The following is a 16766-nucleotide window of genomic DNA, read 5'->3' as shown; positions in this document are numbered from 1 at the left end:
GGCCAGGTGCAGGCAGGAGAGGAGGGAGCACTTAGAGAAGACAGGGAAATGGGGTATGGATGGAGAAGAAGGACATAGCCTGCAGGGAGGTACAAAAGGATGGGATATATTCTGAATGGCTGCACAGAATTGCACCCTGACCTGGAAGCACCCTGGTCACAGGGATACCAGTCTGTCTCTCAAGTCCAGAGGGACATTGCCAACCAAAGGTCTCTGAGTCAGTTATTTGTGAAGTGATTGCTGGTTATTTGGGAACAAGCAGTCAGGACAGGAAAAGTCAGCCTATAGTTCACTGCTTGGAACTTCCATCCTGAGTTGTTATGGCCCTGAAGGCTATATCTGTCCTTTTGTCCGAACATCCCCGTCAACCTGACCCTTCTCACTCAGATCTTGCCCACTGCACAGGCAGCACCTGGTGTCCAGAACCTAGATACACATCAAGTCTTCCGTACTAAGCATTCTAGTCCCTAGTGCCAAGTTGTAGCTACTGCACATCCTCTGGCTTCTGATGATGGAGATAACACAGGACATGGGGTAGCCAGGGTCCTACCTATGAGCTCTCCCGTATAGACTTTCTGCTCAAGAAAACGGCATTCACTGTAGAAGATGTAGTGGTCCATCACTGGCAGTTCATAGATGTACATGAGATTCGCGCCCCAAACTGTAGATAAACAGAGAAAACAGGTCGGCAGTGTTCCAGACACGTTGTTCTGACTGTGCTAAGGAGCTGGGTAGAGCAGTGGTTCTCAGCTTTCCTAGTGTTGCAGCCCTTTAAGACAGTTCCTCATTGTGTGGTGACCCCAACCATAAAATTATTTCATTGCTACTTCACTGCTGTAATTTTGTTACTGTTGGGAATCATAATGTGAATATCTGATAAACAGGATATCTGATATTGACTCCCAAAGGGGTCACCACGCACAGGTTGAAAACCACTGGCCTAGGATGGTAGCGCTTGCACACATGCATCCCCCATTCCCTTCTTCCAGCAGTAGATGGGGTATAACCAGCTCTTCCAAGCACCAGCTGCCATGAATTCTCCACCAGGATGGACTGAAATAAACGCCCTTTCCCTAATCTTTTGGGACAGAGAGTTTTATCAAGGCAATGGGAGAAGAAATTCAGGCGGGCTCACAGGCACTGTATTGGCCAGGCTTCTTTGTCTTCTCCAGCACGAATTCAATCTGTTGGCAATTCTCCTCAAACCTGGAAAACAGGAAGCACAGCAGCAGTGTCTTGCAGGGCCCACACCTGCGTTCTGCTCAGCTTGCACGGTGAGTCAGTGACCTGTCTACCCCATTTCAAGTGCAGTCAGGATTTTTCAAGTGATTGAGGTGATAGTGTCCCCTTAAAGCATGAACCTACTTGTCATCAACACTCAAAGCATAGAGGAGAGGGGAAGGGAAAGCTGGGAAGACTCACGGTGGTGACACTCACATGAAAAATATCGTAACCTCCATGCTTCCTTTTTCCAGGGCTCTCACCACAAAAGGGAATTCTTCCACATGGCTCTTCGGCTCTGTGATGTTCCAGTCACTCACTATGACTTTCCTGTACCAGATCCCTGAGACCTGTAACGAACAGAGCCCTGTATACCGTGAACACCCAATACACCCCAGTCCAAGCCAAGTTCTTCCTCAGGCTCCAGCACGTGGGAAGGAGTCTGAAAAACATTTCAGAGCCCAGGCTGAAGCCCCTGACATGGTCTGGCCCCCACTCCCCAGTTCTGTGTTCCTTAAAGTTTCACCAAAAACCCATGTTCTAGTTAGGCAGAATGTATCTGTTCTCAAAGCCCCCAAAGTCATCGGTTCTAGGACAGGGCATGAAGGTCCACCCCTGAGAAACATTCTGGTTCTTGGAGTCACTGCAACTAGGACCCTTCTGTGGGTCCATCTCTGTGGTCCAGGAGGGCCCGTGCCTGCTGGCAGAACAGCAATAGAGACGGCAGAGCAGTAGAGAGCAGACAAGACTCCAGGCTGAGGTGCAGGGCTAGAGACCAGGCTCAGAGAACTAAAAAGCTCACGAGTGCCGGCTCCAATCCTCAGGCACTGGACAACAGTCAAGCATTCCCCCTACCCCCTTCCACCATTGCTCCCTGCCTCACGTTCTTGTCTTCTGAGAGGAAAGGCAGGTCATCCTGGGCACGTAGGCCAGTCACCAGGATGAACAGTGTAACAGTCAAAAGCAGGCTCTTCATCTGCAGGCTCTGTCCTATAGACAAGGCAGGTCACACGGATGACAAAATGAGGCTGTGCTGGCTCCTTGGAGAATGCCCTTTATGGTCACAAACGGCACTGACCACACCCCACCTCGACAAATCCGTGTCCGTCATGGGCATGGAGGTTATTGTGCAGCGATAGATGATCATTCTTTACCTACTGCAGATGAAAGACACAATGGCCTGCAATGTCTGCATGTCCAAAGGTGCATACACAGAACCCACAATGGTGTCTAAATGATTCTTGGACAGGAGTAGAGAACAGGCAGCCAGGAAGGGAGGGACCTGGCTGCCTCCTACTCCTTCTCCACTCCCGCGCTCGCTCCCCAGCCACCCCTGGCTCCCTTAGCCATCTTATCTAGAAGCTGGTTTCTCTCCCACAGAAGCCGAGAAAAGGACTGAGCTTCTTAACCACACACAACCCTGGGCACAAACTGTGCACTAAGAGCCCACCAACATGGCCCTATGCTACTCGGTGACCCTGCCCCAGATGTGAGTAGGGATACATTTGATGTGTCAGGATTTAGCTGACAGCTCAGGAGCTCCTGTGCCTGGACTGCTCTGAGAGGGAGGGACCACATAGGAACATTAGAGACCTCAGTTACCTGACGAGCTTCATGCTGTGCACCAGGCAGCTCTTCTCTCTTACTGCACTTCTTACCTCACAGAGGCTCACCCTTATCATTTCCCTTCTGGAACCATCATCACCCATCTATCTACCCAATTATATTCCAAGCTCCAAGTAGAGCCTTGACCCCTGGGGTTCACCCTTTATTCCAAAAGCCGGGAAGGCTCTAGCTATAAAGCAGTCACCAATTTGTGCCCACTACAGAGAAGTGTCCCCACTGTTGTTCAGGGTTTCATCTCCAACAAGACCTTGGAGCCTTGGCCACCTCATCCTCCGGTCTCAGCCTAGCTCACTCTCCGTTAGGAACTCTGTTTTGCCCCTCCCCATCCTGATGTCCTGAGCCCCATCTGACCTGAGCTCTAGAGAGAGGTTCTAGTCCCACGAAGGCACCTTTGTGCCTCTGTAGACCAAGTTTGGACAGCTTCAAGGACATCTAAACAATATTAATGAGCACCCTATGGCAGGCCCTGGACTGCGCTGAGAAGCTGCCATGATCCAATCCTGCTAGCTGCTACTGCACAGGAAGCCTGACATCCTGGATGTGAGAGGGTGGGGCCAGCGCTCCTTAACACCAGAGATTAGTGAGCAGCCTGGAGTCTCTACACCCAGGGTGCCAAGGACTTTGTGTACTTTGTCCTGCTGACCACACCATGGACACCTTCCACATCGCTGTGAGGACCTACTGATGTCAACACTTACAGCAAGTGTGTGTGTGATTCTTCCCTTAGCCAAACCACGAGAGCCACATGCAAATGACAGACAGGTGAGGCCTGCCCCCACAAGTCTCGTGCAATAAGAAGGGCAGCTGATGCACGTTACAGCCACTTCCCATCATTTATCTACCTGTCCTTCCCTGTGACCCAGTGGACTGAGTTCTACCAAGTGCTCAAGCTATGTTCATGGACACCTGTAAGCTAAAGTGATAAAAGACACCGGGGGGGGGGGGGGGGTGCAGAGGACTGCAGGTAACCCTGGGAGGATAAGAGGTAGGACAGGATGTGGAGGTCTCTCAGGATGTGGTAGATGCTCTCAGGAGTCAACAGGCTTTTGTGCTCAGGTTTGAGTAGACCTTATGGAGATGGTAAGCCAGAGACGAAGGAAGTCCTGGCCTGTATGTTCCCACGGCCTAAGGCATTTCTCTTCAGGCCTCCCCTTTCTTTCTGGTGGCAGTTCCTCCAGGGATTCCCAATTCCACGGCTCCAGTTTTCATTGTTTTGGGTTGTGTCCCTCACTACCTTGAATTTTAACCTCAACTTGGCCACCCCTTCTCTGTCTGGATAATTCCTAGGTACCTCACTGCAAAGGACAGTGGCTGGGCTTTACTCAGAATAGATAGTTGATAGAATTTCTGTTGGTGCCAACAGCACCAGGCACAAGGGGAACTGGGCTGGGACTGAGATGTGTCTTAGGTCTCTGTTGATGTCCAGAAGCAACTTGTTTCAGTTCATAATCCATCACCCAGAGAAGCCAGGGCAGGAACTCAAGTCAGTAACCTGGAGGTAGAAACTGATGCTTATTGGCTTGTTCCTTATGGCTTGCTCAGCCTGTTTTCTTATAGCACCAAGAACCACCAGTCCAGTGGTCCTTGCCCGCATTGAGCTGTACACTCCCACATCAACTACCAATTAAGAAAATACACAGGCTTTTCTACAGGCCAATAATGTGGGGGCATTTTCCTGGTTGACGTTTGCTCTTCCCAGATGACTCCAGCTTGTACTGAGTTGTCATCAAATTAGCTAGAACAAGATGCATCTGAGACTCCTGGGGAGCAGTCTGACCTAAAAGATTACCTACATCGTGTATACTAAAGATTGTTTCCATAAACGGGATTATTTTAGCCATTTTAGATTCATTTATTTTATGCGTATAAGTCTTTTTTCCCACATGTATATGTGCCCTACACAGGTAGAGGAGGAGTTCAGCAAAAGGCATCAGATTCCCCTTGGAACTGGAATTACAGACAGTTGTGAGTACTGTAAATGGAGCCCAGGTAATCTACAAGAGTAGCATCTGCTTTTAACCAATGAGATAACTCTCCAGTCCCTCATTCATTATTGAGAGGTGTGTATTCGTAACTCTGAATGTTCGCCTATAGAATACACTCAGGCTGAAGCATAAGTGGTCGGTCGGGAGATGGGCTGTGGTTAAGTGCCAATGACCAACCATCTTGGTCCTCTTGCAGGTTTTTGAAGGCAATGCCTCTCACAACCATCATAGACCTCAGTTTCACTTTCAATGCCTGTGTCCGTCTTTTCTCTGTTTCCAGTAACAACTCTGGTGAAGCCCAGATGTGTCATGAATTACTGCAGCTAATTAGGGCAGTTCCTAGTTGGATAAAAGCGGCCTGGTGTGGTAGTGCACAGTCCCAACACTTGGGAGGCAGAGGCAGGAAGATTAGGAGCTCAAAGCCAGTCTCAATTTCATACTAAATTTTAGGCTAGCCTGAGCTACATTAGATTCTGTCTTTTAAAAGAAATCAACCATTTAAACTATTGAAGTAGAAAATGCTGTGCTGTGTCAGTCAGTCAGTGCTGGAAGGTCATTTGACAAGATTCTGAGAAAGAACTGTCTGAAGAAGAGTCTCACTCTTACTTTGAAGAAGAATGTCTACAAAAGATCTGCAACCTGGGCCACTCCTGCTGTGCAATACGGCCATTTATACAGCGTCAAGGACCAGTGAGGATGTCCACTCTCCATGTGTTTGTGTAATGCAGTGCAGAAGGTTCTGTTGAGCCTGAGTCTCAAGACACACACACACCCCTCCCCGCGCACCAGCAAGACCACCACGGAGCCAACTTCCGATGCAATTTATTGTACAGGCTTGCAAGCAGGGGCCTTCTCCCACGCACCAACACAGCGGGTGAGGAAGACAGGCCCTGAGCTCACAGTGCATGGGGTCTTTAAAGGGGAAAATTGCAGACAGGGAGTTATGTGCCTTGGGTAGGAGGGTAGTTGGCACTAAGTCAAGAGGGGATTTTTGTAACTTTCCACAAAACCACCCAGTAACTGTAAAAAAAAAATAATAACTTGTTTGTCTAGCTTCTGATGGGCTGTCCTCTAGTCTCTGGGAAGCCAGGTAGTTTTTAGGCTGGTTGTGGCTTTTCTCTGAATTCACAAGTACGTGGGGTGAGGTGCCTGGGGTGGGGTACCTGCTAAGTTACACTCTCACAAAGATGAGCCCTAGGTTTAAAATGGCTTTAGTTTTGTCTCTTCAGTTCCAAATATAGATTCAGGGTTAGTAGGAGAAATATATATATATATTTACAGGAAGAGAAAGACCCTATATGGGGATAGTGTAACTGTCTCTGTGTAAGGATCTAGTAAGTCTACAAACAAAACCAGAATTGTCAAGTTACTTGGGTTCCCCATATATGACACCTTCCACACTGATTTTCCGCAACCCTCGATGTCTTAGCTCTCCTTACACTGTATTGTTCAGTATTCATTGTATCAATTATCCCTGCTCTATTAGGTGCTCCTATCTCCTGATTGCTTAATTATAGATTATTACAAGTGTGGCATATGCCATGAGCAAGCCCAGATGAAGCAAGGTGAACAATCACTACGGGCACAAGGGGTTGTAGATTCAACTGTCTGAGTCAGCTGTACAAAGGGGACATTTAAAGACATAATTGAGGGTATTGACGGGAATGAGACACGAATAAGGAAGTGGAAGAGGACTCCCAGTGGGAGGAACATTCAGTGGAGCCTGGAAGGGGCAGACAGAGCCTGGCTGTAACAGGAAGTGACTGGAGGGCAGAGAAGAGGGAGTGGATGGCAGGACAGGGAGCGGATGATAGCCAGAGACCAGGTTAGAGAGGGGATAGCACAAACGGTGGTGATTTGGGGGCCGCTGATGTGGGATTCCCCCTCTATATGCTGTGAATATGTTTTATTACCATTGGTTAATAAAGAAGCTGCTTTAGCCTATAGCAGGGCAGAATATAGCAAGGTGGGAAATCCAAGTAGAGATAGAAGAGAAAGAAGGCAGAATCAGGCAGATGCCACGTAGCTATTGAAGGAGAAAGACGCCAGAACCTTGCCAGTAAACCACAGCCATAGTTTCCCCTCACTCTGGGACCAGGCATACCGCTCTGATTGCATTAGAAGCTTAGTCAATACATATGAGCCTAATAAACCAGCTACCCACCCTGTGGCCCTTAGACCCAGCACACCGCCACCCTGTGACCCAGCCTCCCAAGCTGTTCTCTACACTGAGTTCCACAAGGTGTCCTCATTTCCCTGAGGTCACTGTGGGGCTGGCTACTAAAGTGCATTCCTCCTCATAACACACCCCAATCTAGGAGAGCCCTCCGGTGAGTTTCCACAGCAATGAGCTCAGCCTCTTTAACCCATCTACCTGGCTCCCAAGCAAAATCTCTTCAATATACATGAATCCTGTGTCTGCAATCAGGGTACATGAAACCCTTCTGAAGAAAACAACAGTTCCCCTCTGTCAGGAGCTGTTGTGAACAGGGCCCACCGCCAGTGTCTTCATCCCATGGTCTGTGTTCCCTCAATGGAGGAAAGCCAGCCTAGCTTCACAGTGGGGTCCAGTGTGCAGGGATATTTAGGGTACCAGTCAAGGTCCATGCTCATTTTCCTAATGCCCAAAGAAATCAACACAAATATTCTCACCCCAGATGTAGGGTGCAAAGGGCATTTGACTCAGTGGCATAGCTCTTGTGTGGATGAGCATCTGGGAGCTCACAACCCCTGGGTAGTTCTCAAACGCCGAGGATCCAGAGGAATGGGCTAACCATCCATCTCCTTCCTGCATAGGTGTAGTAAAAGGAGCAGCGGGCTGCTTCCTGGCACCCGGCTAGCTTAACCCCCAAAATAACTACATGGAAATTGTATTAATTAATTACTGTCTGGCCCATTAGTTCTAGCCTCTTATTGGCTAACTCTCACATCTTGATTCAACCCATTTCTAATAATCTGTTTGTTACCACGAGCTCATGGCTTACCAGGAAAGATTCAGCATGTCTGACCTGGCAGCTTCATGGCGGGCGGCTCTCTGCCTCTACCTCCTTTCTCCCAGCATTCTGTTCTGTCTACTCTGCCTATCTAAGCTGCTGTCCTATCAGAAGGCCAAGGCAGTCTCTTTATTTAACCAATGAAAGCAACACATAGAAAGAAGACCCTCCTGATGGAAGAAGGTCATTGGCTAATAAAGGAACTGCCTTGGCCCATTTTATTGGTTAGAACATAGGTAGGTGGAGTAAACAGAACAGAATGCTGGGAGGAAGAGGAAGTAAGCTCAGACTCCACAGCTCTCCTCTCGGGAGCAGACGCCTCAGAGAGACGCCATGCTCCCCGCTTCCGGGAAGATGCACGCGATGAAGCTCCGACCCAGGATGGACGTAGGCTAGAATCTTCCCGGTAAGACCGGTGCTACACAGATGATAAGAAATGGGCTGGTCCAGGTGCGAGAGTTAGCCTAGAAGAGGCTAGATAGAAATGGGCCAAGCAGTGTTTAAATGAATACAGTTTGTGTGTTGTTATTTCAGGCATAAGCTAGCCAAGCAGGCGGCCGGAGTGCTGGGAACGCAGCCCCGCCGCTCTTATTTCAACACCCTCCTACACCATTTCACACATAGGAAAGGAGAGGCCTGTTGTGGAACAATATCCCCCAAGTCTAATACCTACCACCATTTGTGTGTGGCAGCTGTGGTTCTCAAGAAGCCATCAAGACCAGGCCAGTCCAGAGATCCTCACAGAAGGAGGAGGTGGCACCAACAGACGGTCTCCTGAAGTTCTGTCTCCCCCAGGCTACACAAGGTCTCCCTATCTCAGGAGGTGCTTTAGAATATATAGAATATTAAAAGCTAAAGAAGACAAGCTATCCATGTGGGGGGGGGGCTGCCATCAAGCTGTGGTGAGACTTTTAAGTAATTCAGCTGGTTTGGGGTCACCCACACCCCTCTGAGTACCGCTTCACCCACACACTGCAAACAATAACAATAATCATTCGCTGGATCACCAAGCCGGACAGCTGCTACTGGAGGGGACTAGTTTGGGCTCAAGACACCACGAGGCCAGGTTCTCAGCACAAAGAGATTAATTTGTCCTGGAGGAACAAAGGGCAGGGAATACGAGACAAAGACAGGAGACAGAGGATGAGGGAGAAGGGGAAGGGAACAAGGGAGAGGGAAAGGGGGTATTTGTCCCAAGAGGGTTTGGAGGAAGACAAAGGACTGGCTCTGGATAGACAGTTGTGGTTCATAGGCAAATGGTGATTTTTTTTAAGGTGAAATGGAAACCCATGTTAGGATGAGGTATTTAATTTTAATTGCACACATTGATTAGGTGAGCCAAAGAGTACTTTCGGTCACTAGTCAATACTTTGGTAACTGGATCTTGGTAGTCGGCCTCAGGAGGAGGAAGTGGCCAAATGAGGGAAGAGACCCTTGGTGGCTAGCTTCAGGGATGTAATCTAACAATTTTTAGCAAGGCAGAGAGAATTGGGGAGAAGGGCAAGGCCTGCCAGAGCCCCGTTTGCCTTGCTTAAACTGCCTTGAGTCTCTTAGGTGCACTATCTTGGGTGAGTAGAAGTTGGTTATGTCTGGATAGGAAACATTCACACAAAATACATCAGAGGCTCAAGGACAGCTTGCCTCCCTTGACCCCAGACACTCTAGGAGGGAGATCTGGTACATCATTGGCTTTGCCATTTAAGAAATTCTCCCCTCCAAGAAACACTGTGACATAGTTCCACATCCCTGAAGACAAAGAACAAGCCATGTGACTGTCAGGATTTCCCAAAAATCGTCTGTGAAATGGAACAACATAAATATAAGCGCTTACAGAGAGGGAAGTATCAAGGTTTGTCTTCTGCTTCATTCAAGGCCATCTTGAACTCAACACATCCAGTGGGTTTCCTGGACACAAGGCAGCAGCATGGTTCTCTCCTTCATACCTGCCCCCATTTTCCAGCTCCCAGCAGTGAGGAGAGCTCAATGCTCCCTGCACAATACATACAGCAACCAGTCACAGTTCCGGGCTGCCACCTTGTGCTCTATGTCACACTGCCATGGAAACAGCAGATACGGATAGGTACAGAGCCAATGACCAACCCACACTCAGAGTTCAGGACAGTGTTCAACCAATGCATCCCAGACTGTTTTCCATGAGGAAGACAGGCTATGCTCTTGGTCTCCAATTGTTTCTCCAAGGGTCTCTCCCCAAATGAAACAACCCTGGCTATGCCATGATCCCTCGGGTTCCTCATTGATCTCAGAATCCATTGAAATCCTGCAGAGTCAGAGACTCCCTTCCTACACAGAAATGGGTGGTGTCCACACTGGTTTCTCCAAGCGACAACAGCATGGTGCTTGGACATTCCTGTCATTCACAGTGTGCAGCGGTACTGAATGCAACAGGCTGGACCCTGGGTCTCCTGGGCTAAGCTCAGTGTTTCTGGGAACAGCTTTCCTGCAGTTTCAGAACTCACCTGATACAATTTCCTGACAAGAAAAGAGGATTCCATGTTTGCATCCTCCACCCTGCTAGTCAAGAGAACGCGTGTGGTTAGAGTGGGGAGACCATACAACCAAGACCCAAGCAGTCGGCCCGAGGGCAGGGACTCACAAGATGTTCCTTCTGAACTCCAAGTAGCCAACTCTGCGTTTGGTAAAGGTGACGGGTGGCAACGGGCTTCTCAGCTTTGCTTCCTACCCAATGAATTATGTCCCAGTTTCCTAATAGTTAAACTGAGAACGTTACCACAGAGAGGACAGGAGGGAGAGGAAGAGCCAGGGAAAGATTTCAGGTTGTAGCTGAAGTGGGAGGCAGATGCAGGAGGGGCTTGGGAAGCAGCTCAGAGCAGACTGGAGGATCAGGAGGACCTTGATCACGACAAGCCCCTCTGCATGATTGGTAGGCTGTTGCCCTGGGGACTTCAGTCAGTGCCCTGACACCCATCCTCTCTGAGAGTCTGGAAAGAGGAAAGGGAGAAGGTCTGAGAGGAAGTGATCATTTCTATAGGAGACACCTGGCTGTGCTGTCACTTATTCTGACGAAGTCCATCAGGGGGAGAGTGTTATCAGAGTCTGAAGTTCTGCTGAGAATCTAGAGTCTGAAAGAGAACCAGGGCTCCCATGTTCCCGCCCTCATTTAGGTCCCATTCCCAACAGAAAGGGAGCCTCTATACCTCCCAGTCTCTCCCAGGACTCCCAGGACTAAGCACACACACCATTCCCTCTCCACGTAGCAATTCTGGGCACACAGCTGTGTTCTGTAGCCACAGCCCCCTGAGAACTGAGCTGTGCCCTCTCCCTCCAGCACCCTGACTCCTGGGTCCTGTCTTCCCCACTGCATTAGACTCATGAGGACCCTGAAGACATATCTTGCCCCATGCTGCTGGTCCTAGTCACCCAGAAGCTGGGTCCCAACAATGTGCCCAAATCAATTATAACTGTACTTAGATCAACTGCCTTTCCTCTCTCCATGCTGCAAGAGAAGTTGGGAGTCAGGCCAGGACTGCAGTTGCTCAGGGGTCCTTACTCCTCACTTCCCCCTTCTTTTTCATATCACAAAAGAATTTCATTGTCTTGCTTTGTAGAGATGTGTGTGTGTGTGTGTGTGTGTGTGTGTGAGTGTGTGTGTTTGCCTTTGCATATGTTTTGGGCAGCAAATACAAGAGTGCACAAGTTCGTTTCTGTCTGTGCAGGTAAGTGGGTGCCTATCTCTCCATGTCACCGTCTGTGAGCATGCGTGTTGTGACTAGATGTGTCTCTGTGTGTTAACAGATCAGTGTATGTGTGTTCATATCTGTACCTGTATCATGTTTGTGTGTGCCTGTGTGTGATCCTGTGTCGTTGTGCGTTTTAGGGTATGTGTTGTATATATGTGGTTGTGTGTGTGCCTCTGTTTCTGTGTGTGTGCATTTGTGCCTGAGGGTCTGTGTGTGCAAATCTGTCTGCATCTAGGCATACATTCCTGTGCTTATGTCCCTGTGTGTATGTGTTACCTGGGTGTTTCCCACAGGTTCTTGTATCTGAACACATCACCACCAGATGGAGGAACTTCGCTGGGAAACACGTAAACCTTTGGCTCTGAAGCCGCATGAGAAGACATGGGATACTGGTAGAATCCACCTGAGTCTACGCAGTTCTTGATCCCTCAAGATGTAAACAAGCATCAAGGACTATGTCGGGGTTCATGGTTCTCCCATGGCTGAGGTCTGTGCTGAAGTTGGGGTTCTACACTTCCACCGAAGGTCACATAGAGGCTCAAGGTTAGGGCTGCAACCATTCTCACCCTCCACCCAGAGCCAACCGGGCCCAAGATACTGCAGAAGACCATGCCTGGGTCCTTGGGCCAGCTGCAACTGGGGTCTGTGTGGATGTCTGTAACCTGTGTCATCTCAGGAGGCCTTAGGAACCATGCGAGATGAAATCAGAGGGCCATGGTGAGATGGCCATGCCCTTCACTGGCCCTGGGAAAGCCAGCCTTGCCTCTCGCTGGACACTACAGCAAAAGAACTGGACCCTGAATGCTGGAGAGATGGCCCCACCCCTCACCACAGGCCAGGGTGAACTGATCCTGAAGGCATGCATGTAGGGGAGCTGACTACACCCCCTCACCCAAGGCAGATGGCTCCAGGGGCCTGGACTGAGCAGCTTGGCTACCATCCAGACCCACAGCAGGGCCTTGGGTTGACCCACCCTAGCATCTACCCCATCTAGGACCTGCTAGAGCTGGTGGAAGGTCTGGTCCTGTGGAATGATACCCACAGGATCTCCAAGACTTGTGGCAGCCACAGGATATCTCAGAGGAGTTCCTGGGAAAATCCAGTGATGATGATGTATCAGAAACTAAAGGCTTTGAACCAGACCGGTGACTCATTGCAATGAGCATTTGACAGTAAAACTGATGGGACCAAGAGGTATACTGTATGACACACTGAAGCCTCCCTTGCCACCAGGAAAAATAAAGAGATGTTGAAGAAACAGGAAAGAAAGAGAAGCAAAGAGAATTTTCTGTTGTGACTTTTGGTTTGGTTTGGTTTGGGTTGGTTTTTTTGTTTGTTTGTTTTTGCTTTTGTTTGCTTCTTGCTTACTTTGATTTGTTTCCTTTTGTAAGAGGGTGTGGCAGGGATGATGGGAGAATATGTGGGTTGATGAGGTGAACAGAATTGGGATGCAGGATGTGCAACTCCCAAAGAATCAATAAATATGTTTCTTTAAAAAAAAATATGTAAACAAGCCATGACCCCATCTCATATTGCCCTAGTTCAACTATTTCAGGCACTGTGCCTTACCCCATCATGATACATAGTAGCTCCTGAAACATGAGTCAGAATAAATTCCTCCTCCATTGTCTTGTTTCTGTTGTACATTTTGCCAATAAAAAGAAAATGAAATAACAGAAGAAATTGGTACTAAAAGGGGAACCTTGAGACCCCTGAGTATGTGGGCCTTAGGCTTTTAGAAAGGCCTTAGAGCTGCCAGCTAGAAAATCAAAGGAGCTTTGGTCAGGGGGTGGCTACTGCTGAGTTACAGAAGTTTTCTCCAGAGGAGTTGCCCATAGTGGTTGCCCTTGCTTCATTGCATGGCCTTACACCCATGCGCATGTGCACAAAACTGTCTATTCTCATGGTTTGTGGAGGAGAAGGAGGACGGGCAGGAGGAGAACAAGGGCTGGGAGGAGAAGGTGGAGAAACTGTGACATAATCATGAATTTGGGAAGAGGATGCAGTGGATGGTTTTAGGGGCCATTGGAAGGGGGAGAGGTGGCTTCTGGACATAAGTCCAATATATTCACATATGAAGTTTTCAAATAATATGTGGAGGAGGAGGACGAGGAGGAGGAGAAGAGGAGGAGGAGGAAGAGGAGGAGAAGGAGGAGAAGGAGGAGAAGGAGGAGGAGGAGGAAGAGGAAGAGGAGGAGGAGGAGGAGGAGGAAGAGGAGGAGAAGGAGGAGGAGGAGGAGAAAGAAGAAGAAGAAGATGATGATGATATAATGATTAGGGAGAGACTGAGGAGATTTAAAGGAAAAAGCAAGTCAACCAAAAAGTGAGACTTCAATAAAAATGAAAAAGATAGAAGAAAATTAGTTGAACTAATTAAAAGAGAAAAAGAAACACTAATGTATTAGAGACAAAAGGAAGATGTTTCATCAGACACCAAATGAAAGTCAAAGGATCATTAAGGCATGTTTTAAAAACTTATATTCAAGTAAGTTGAGAAATATAAAAGAAATAGATAATTTCATAGACAACCATGACTTTTAAAAGTTCTAAAGAAAACAAAAAAACTCAAAAAGTTCTATCCTGAGCATAAGATGGAAACAGTAATAAAAACCTCCCCAAAAACTAAAGCCCAGGTCAAAATAGATTCACTGCAGAATGCTACCAGATTTTAAATAAGGATGGACACCAATGACCCGCAAACTACTCCATAAGACAGAAAGAGAATTGACTTTCACAAAGCTGGCGGTGCTGTAGAAAATCCTACAGCCAGTAGCCTTTAACTTACCCGCCCACTTGGGCGTGGCCTCTTATACTATTTATGCCCATGTAAAGCGTGTGTCCGGCCTCTTTTCCGGCTGCGGGATTTGGGTGCTGTTCTCCACTCCAGCAGAGAATATTGATTTGTGAGTCTACCTCTAAATAAATAACCCTCTATTATTCTCAATTCTGAGCTAGTGTGGGATTTCTTTTAAGCATTCTTCTTCATGACAGTACTCTAATGCTAATGCTAGAAACATGCACACAAAGGTAGAGGCAAATCTTCCTGATGAACATAGAAGCAATTCTCCATAAAAATAATTGTCAAAGTAAATTTAATAACACACCACTTCCATAGGGTATATAAGTGGACTCCAAGAAGAGAAACACGTGGTTCCGGGTTTGCATGGGCTCCCTGCTTTCCTGTCTCCCCGCTGTGCACTTGGCCACCCAAGAGCACCGTACTTAATAAAACGATGGGCATTTTAATTTGGTTTGATCTGACCTAATTGGACTTTTTTGCGCTGGCGGAGCCACCCCTCTTATTATTTTTTTCCTAACAGTAATGATACTCAATGAACACCTTACAGATTTGGGAAAGATCTGAATGAATGGTTAAAACCAAGCTGTAAGAGCTGGAATGTGGGGGATGTGTACTCTATTCAGTGGGTAATGTGCTTCCGGGGCATGAATGAATTCAAATACCCAGCACCCATGTAAAGGGCAGACAAGAAAACATGCATCGACAACCCCAGAGCACCGGGATGGCAGATAGAGACTTAGAGATCCTGCAGGTTTGCCAGGCAGCCAGTTTAGCCAAAATTCCATGTTCCAGGTTCAATGAGAAATACTGACTCCAAAAAAATGAGGTAAGTATGTCAATGGAAGACAGCATGACAAGTTCTAGCCTGCACACGTGCATGTACAATCAAGTGCATACACACTCTCACACCTGCACATCCTACCCCCCCCACACACACACATGTTTAAATACTAAAGATACACTGAAGCAACCATCTATCCCAGGAAGTGGCCAAGCACCCCAACTTTCTGACACCCACAAGCCAGCAGGAAGTAGCTACAAGAGACCTGATGCCCCATTCCCATCCTCTGGCTACCCTTAATAAACCGCCCCCCATTTTTATAATAAACAAAAGGGTAAAATGTTATCATTTCCATCACCCAGTGCTTTGGCAAAAGCTCTGGCATTTCCAGGTTCCAGGGCCACACATGTGCCATCAAGTGTTCAGGCAACTTACGTAGTCACCCGGACACCTCAAGCCCTATGTGATCTACGTACAGCGTGATCACATGATCTACAGGTGACGCAGCTATGTAAGCCGCTATGCGCGTACGCTAGGCAGCCTTTAAAAACTAGACACACTTGCTTCACACTCTCTTCCTGCACCAGTTTCCTCAGGCCTGTGCGCATGTCTTCCTCTCTCTCAATAAACTCTTAAAGTGGGTTCCATGGCGTGTCTCGTGATCCATTCTCACGCCCGGTAATTTCACCACTGGTGATGGTCACGTGTTGCAGTAGGTAGTAAGACCCTATTGCTAAAGAGCCTGAACACTGTGGCTGCAAACGTGGAGAAATCAGGCCGGAACTGAGCAGAAAATTCGCCCAGCTGACTGGCTCCTTTAGTGCCACTGGGTGCTGTGCACACTGATGCAGAATTGTCACCTGCTGTCCCGCTTGGTTATGGTCAAGCTGTGCTTCCTACCGACAGGTCAGGCAACATTCCCCCGGCAGTGCCATCAGTTATTTCCTGCCTCAGTGGCGAGCCTGCCTCGGCCTACAAAGTGGTTACATCATCACTCACGGACAGGTGACTTTCCACTGTCAGCTACGTGGCACCCACACCCCTTAAGAGTGCCCACCTGGTCATCTCCTGTAATCAGATTGGTGACTGCCCTGATTATCTCCAGAGAGCCTTATCTAGTAATTGATGGAAGCAGATGGCAGAGATCCACAGTCAAGCATTGTGCAGAGCTGAAGAAGAGAGGGAGGATTGCAGGAGCCATAGGGGTCAAGGTCATCACAAGGGAAGCCACAGAGGCAACTAACCTGGGGCCATAGAAACTCACAGACACTGGCCCTGCCGCTAATGAGCCTGCATGAGACCATCCTAGCCCCTCTATGTATGTATGGTAGTTGTAGAGCTTGGTCTACTTGGGGGACTCCTTGCAGTGGGAGCAGGGCCTGTTTGTCCCTGATGCTTTGGCAGGCTTTTAGGAACCTATTCCTCATACTGGGTTACCTTACCAAGACTTAATACGAGGGGTTGAGCTTAGTCCTAGTTCAACTTGATACACCAGGCTTTGACGCCCATGGGAGGACTGCCCTTTTCTGAACAGAAGCAGAGAAGTGGATTCAGGGGGCAGAGGGAACATGGGGGCAGGAAATGGGAGGAAGGGGGAACTGCGGTGGGATATAAAATAAACTTAATTAATATTAAAAAGTA

The 16766-nt window shown here is 48.2% G+C and overlaps 1 protein-coding gene across 1 annotated transcript; it reads right to left on the bottom strand.

The window, feature by feature from the left end:
* Positions 1–383: 383 nt before the first annotated feature.
* On the bottom strand, positions 384–2205 carry LOC121462936 (vomeronasal secretory protein 2-like). The gene is made up of 5 exons (XM_041674913.1): positions 2105–2205; positions 1438–1571; positions 1136–1206; positions 551–661; positions 384–412 (listed from the first exon to the last, which is right to left on the bottom strand). Exons 1-5 carry the CDS (start codon positions 2195–2197, stop codon positions 384–386), a joined length of 438 nt encoding a protein of 145 aa, XP_041530847.1. The 5' UTR covers positions 2198–2205.
* Between the last annotated feature and the right edge of the window lie 14561 nt (positions 2206–16766).

The sequence above is a fragment of the Microtus oregoni genome, unplaced genomic scaffold (genome assembly GCF_018167655.1).
Source record: "Microtus oregoni isolate MIOR12 unplaced genomic scaffold, Mior012 000025F_ref0000491, whole genome shotgun sequence".
Taxonomy (NCBI): domain Eukaryota; kingdom Metazoa; phylum Chordata; class Mammalia; order Rodentia; family Cricetidae; genus Microtus; species Microtus oregoni.
This window is presented reverse-complemented; position numbering and strand designations above follow the sequence as displayed.

Coding starts and splice junctions, on each gene's coding strand:
- LOC121462936 (XM_041674913.1), bottom strand. CDS start 2,197: ATGAAGAGCCTGCTTTTGACTGTTACACTGTTCATCCTGGTGACTGGC. Junction 1,207..1,437: donor GAGGTTACGATATTTTTCAT/GTGAGTGTCACC, acceptor CCTGTTTTCCAG/GTTTGAGGAGAATTGCCAAC. Junction 662..1,135: donor GCCTGGCCAATACAGTGCCT/GTGAGCCCGCCT, acceptor GTTTATCTACAG/TTTGGGGCGCGAATCTCATG.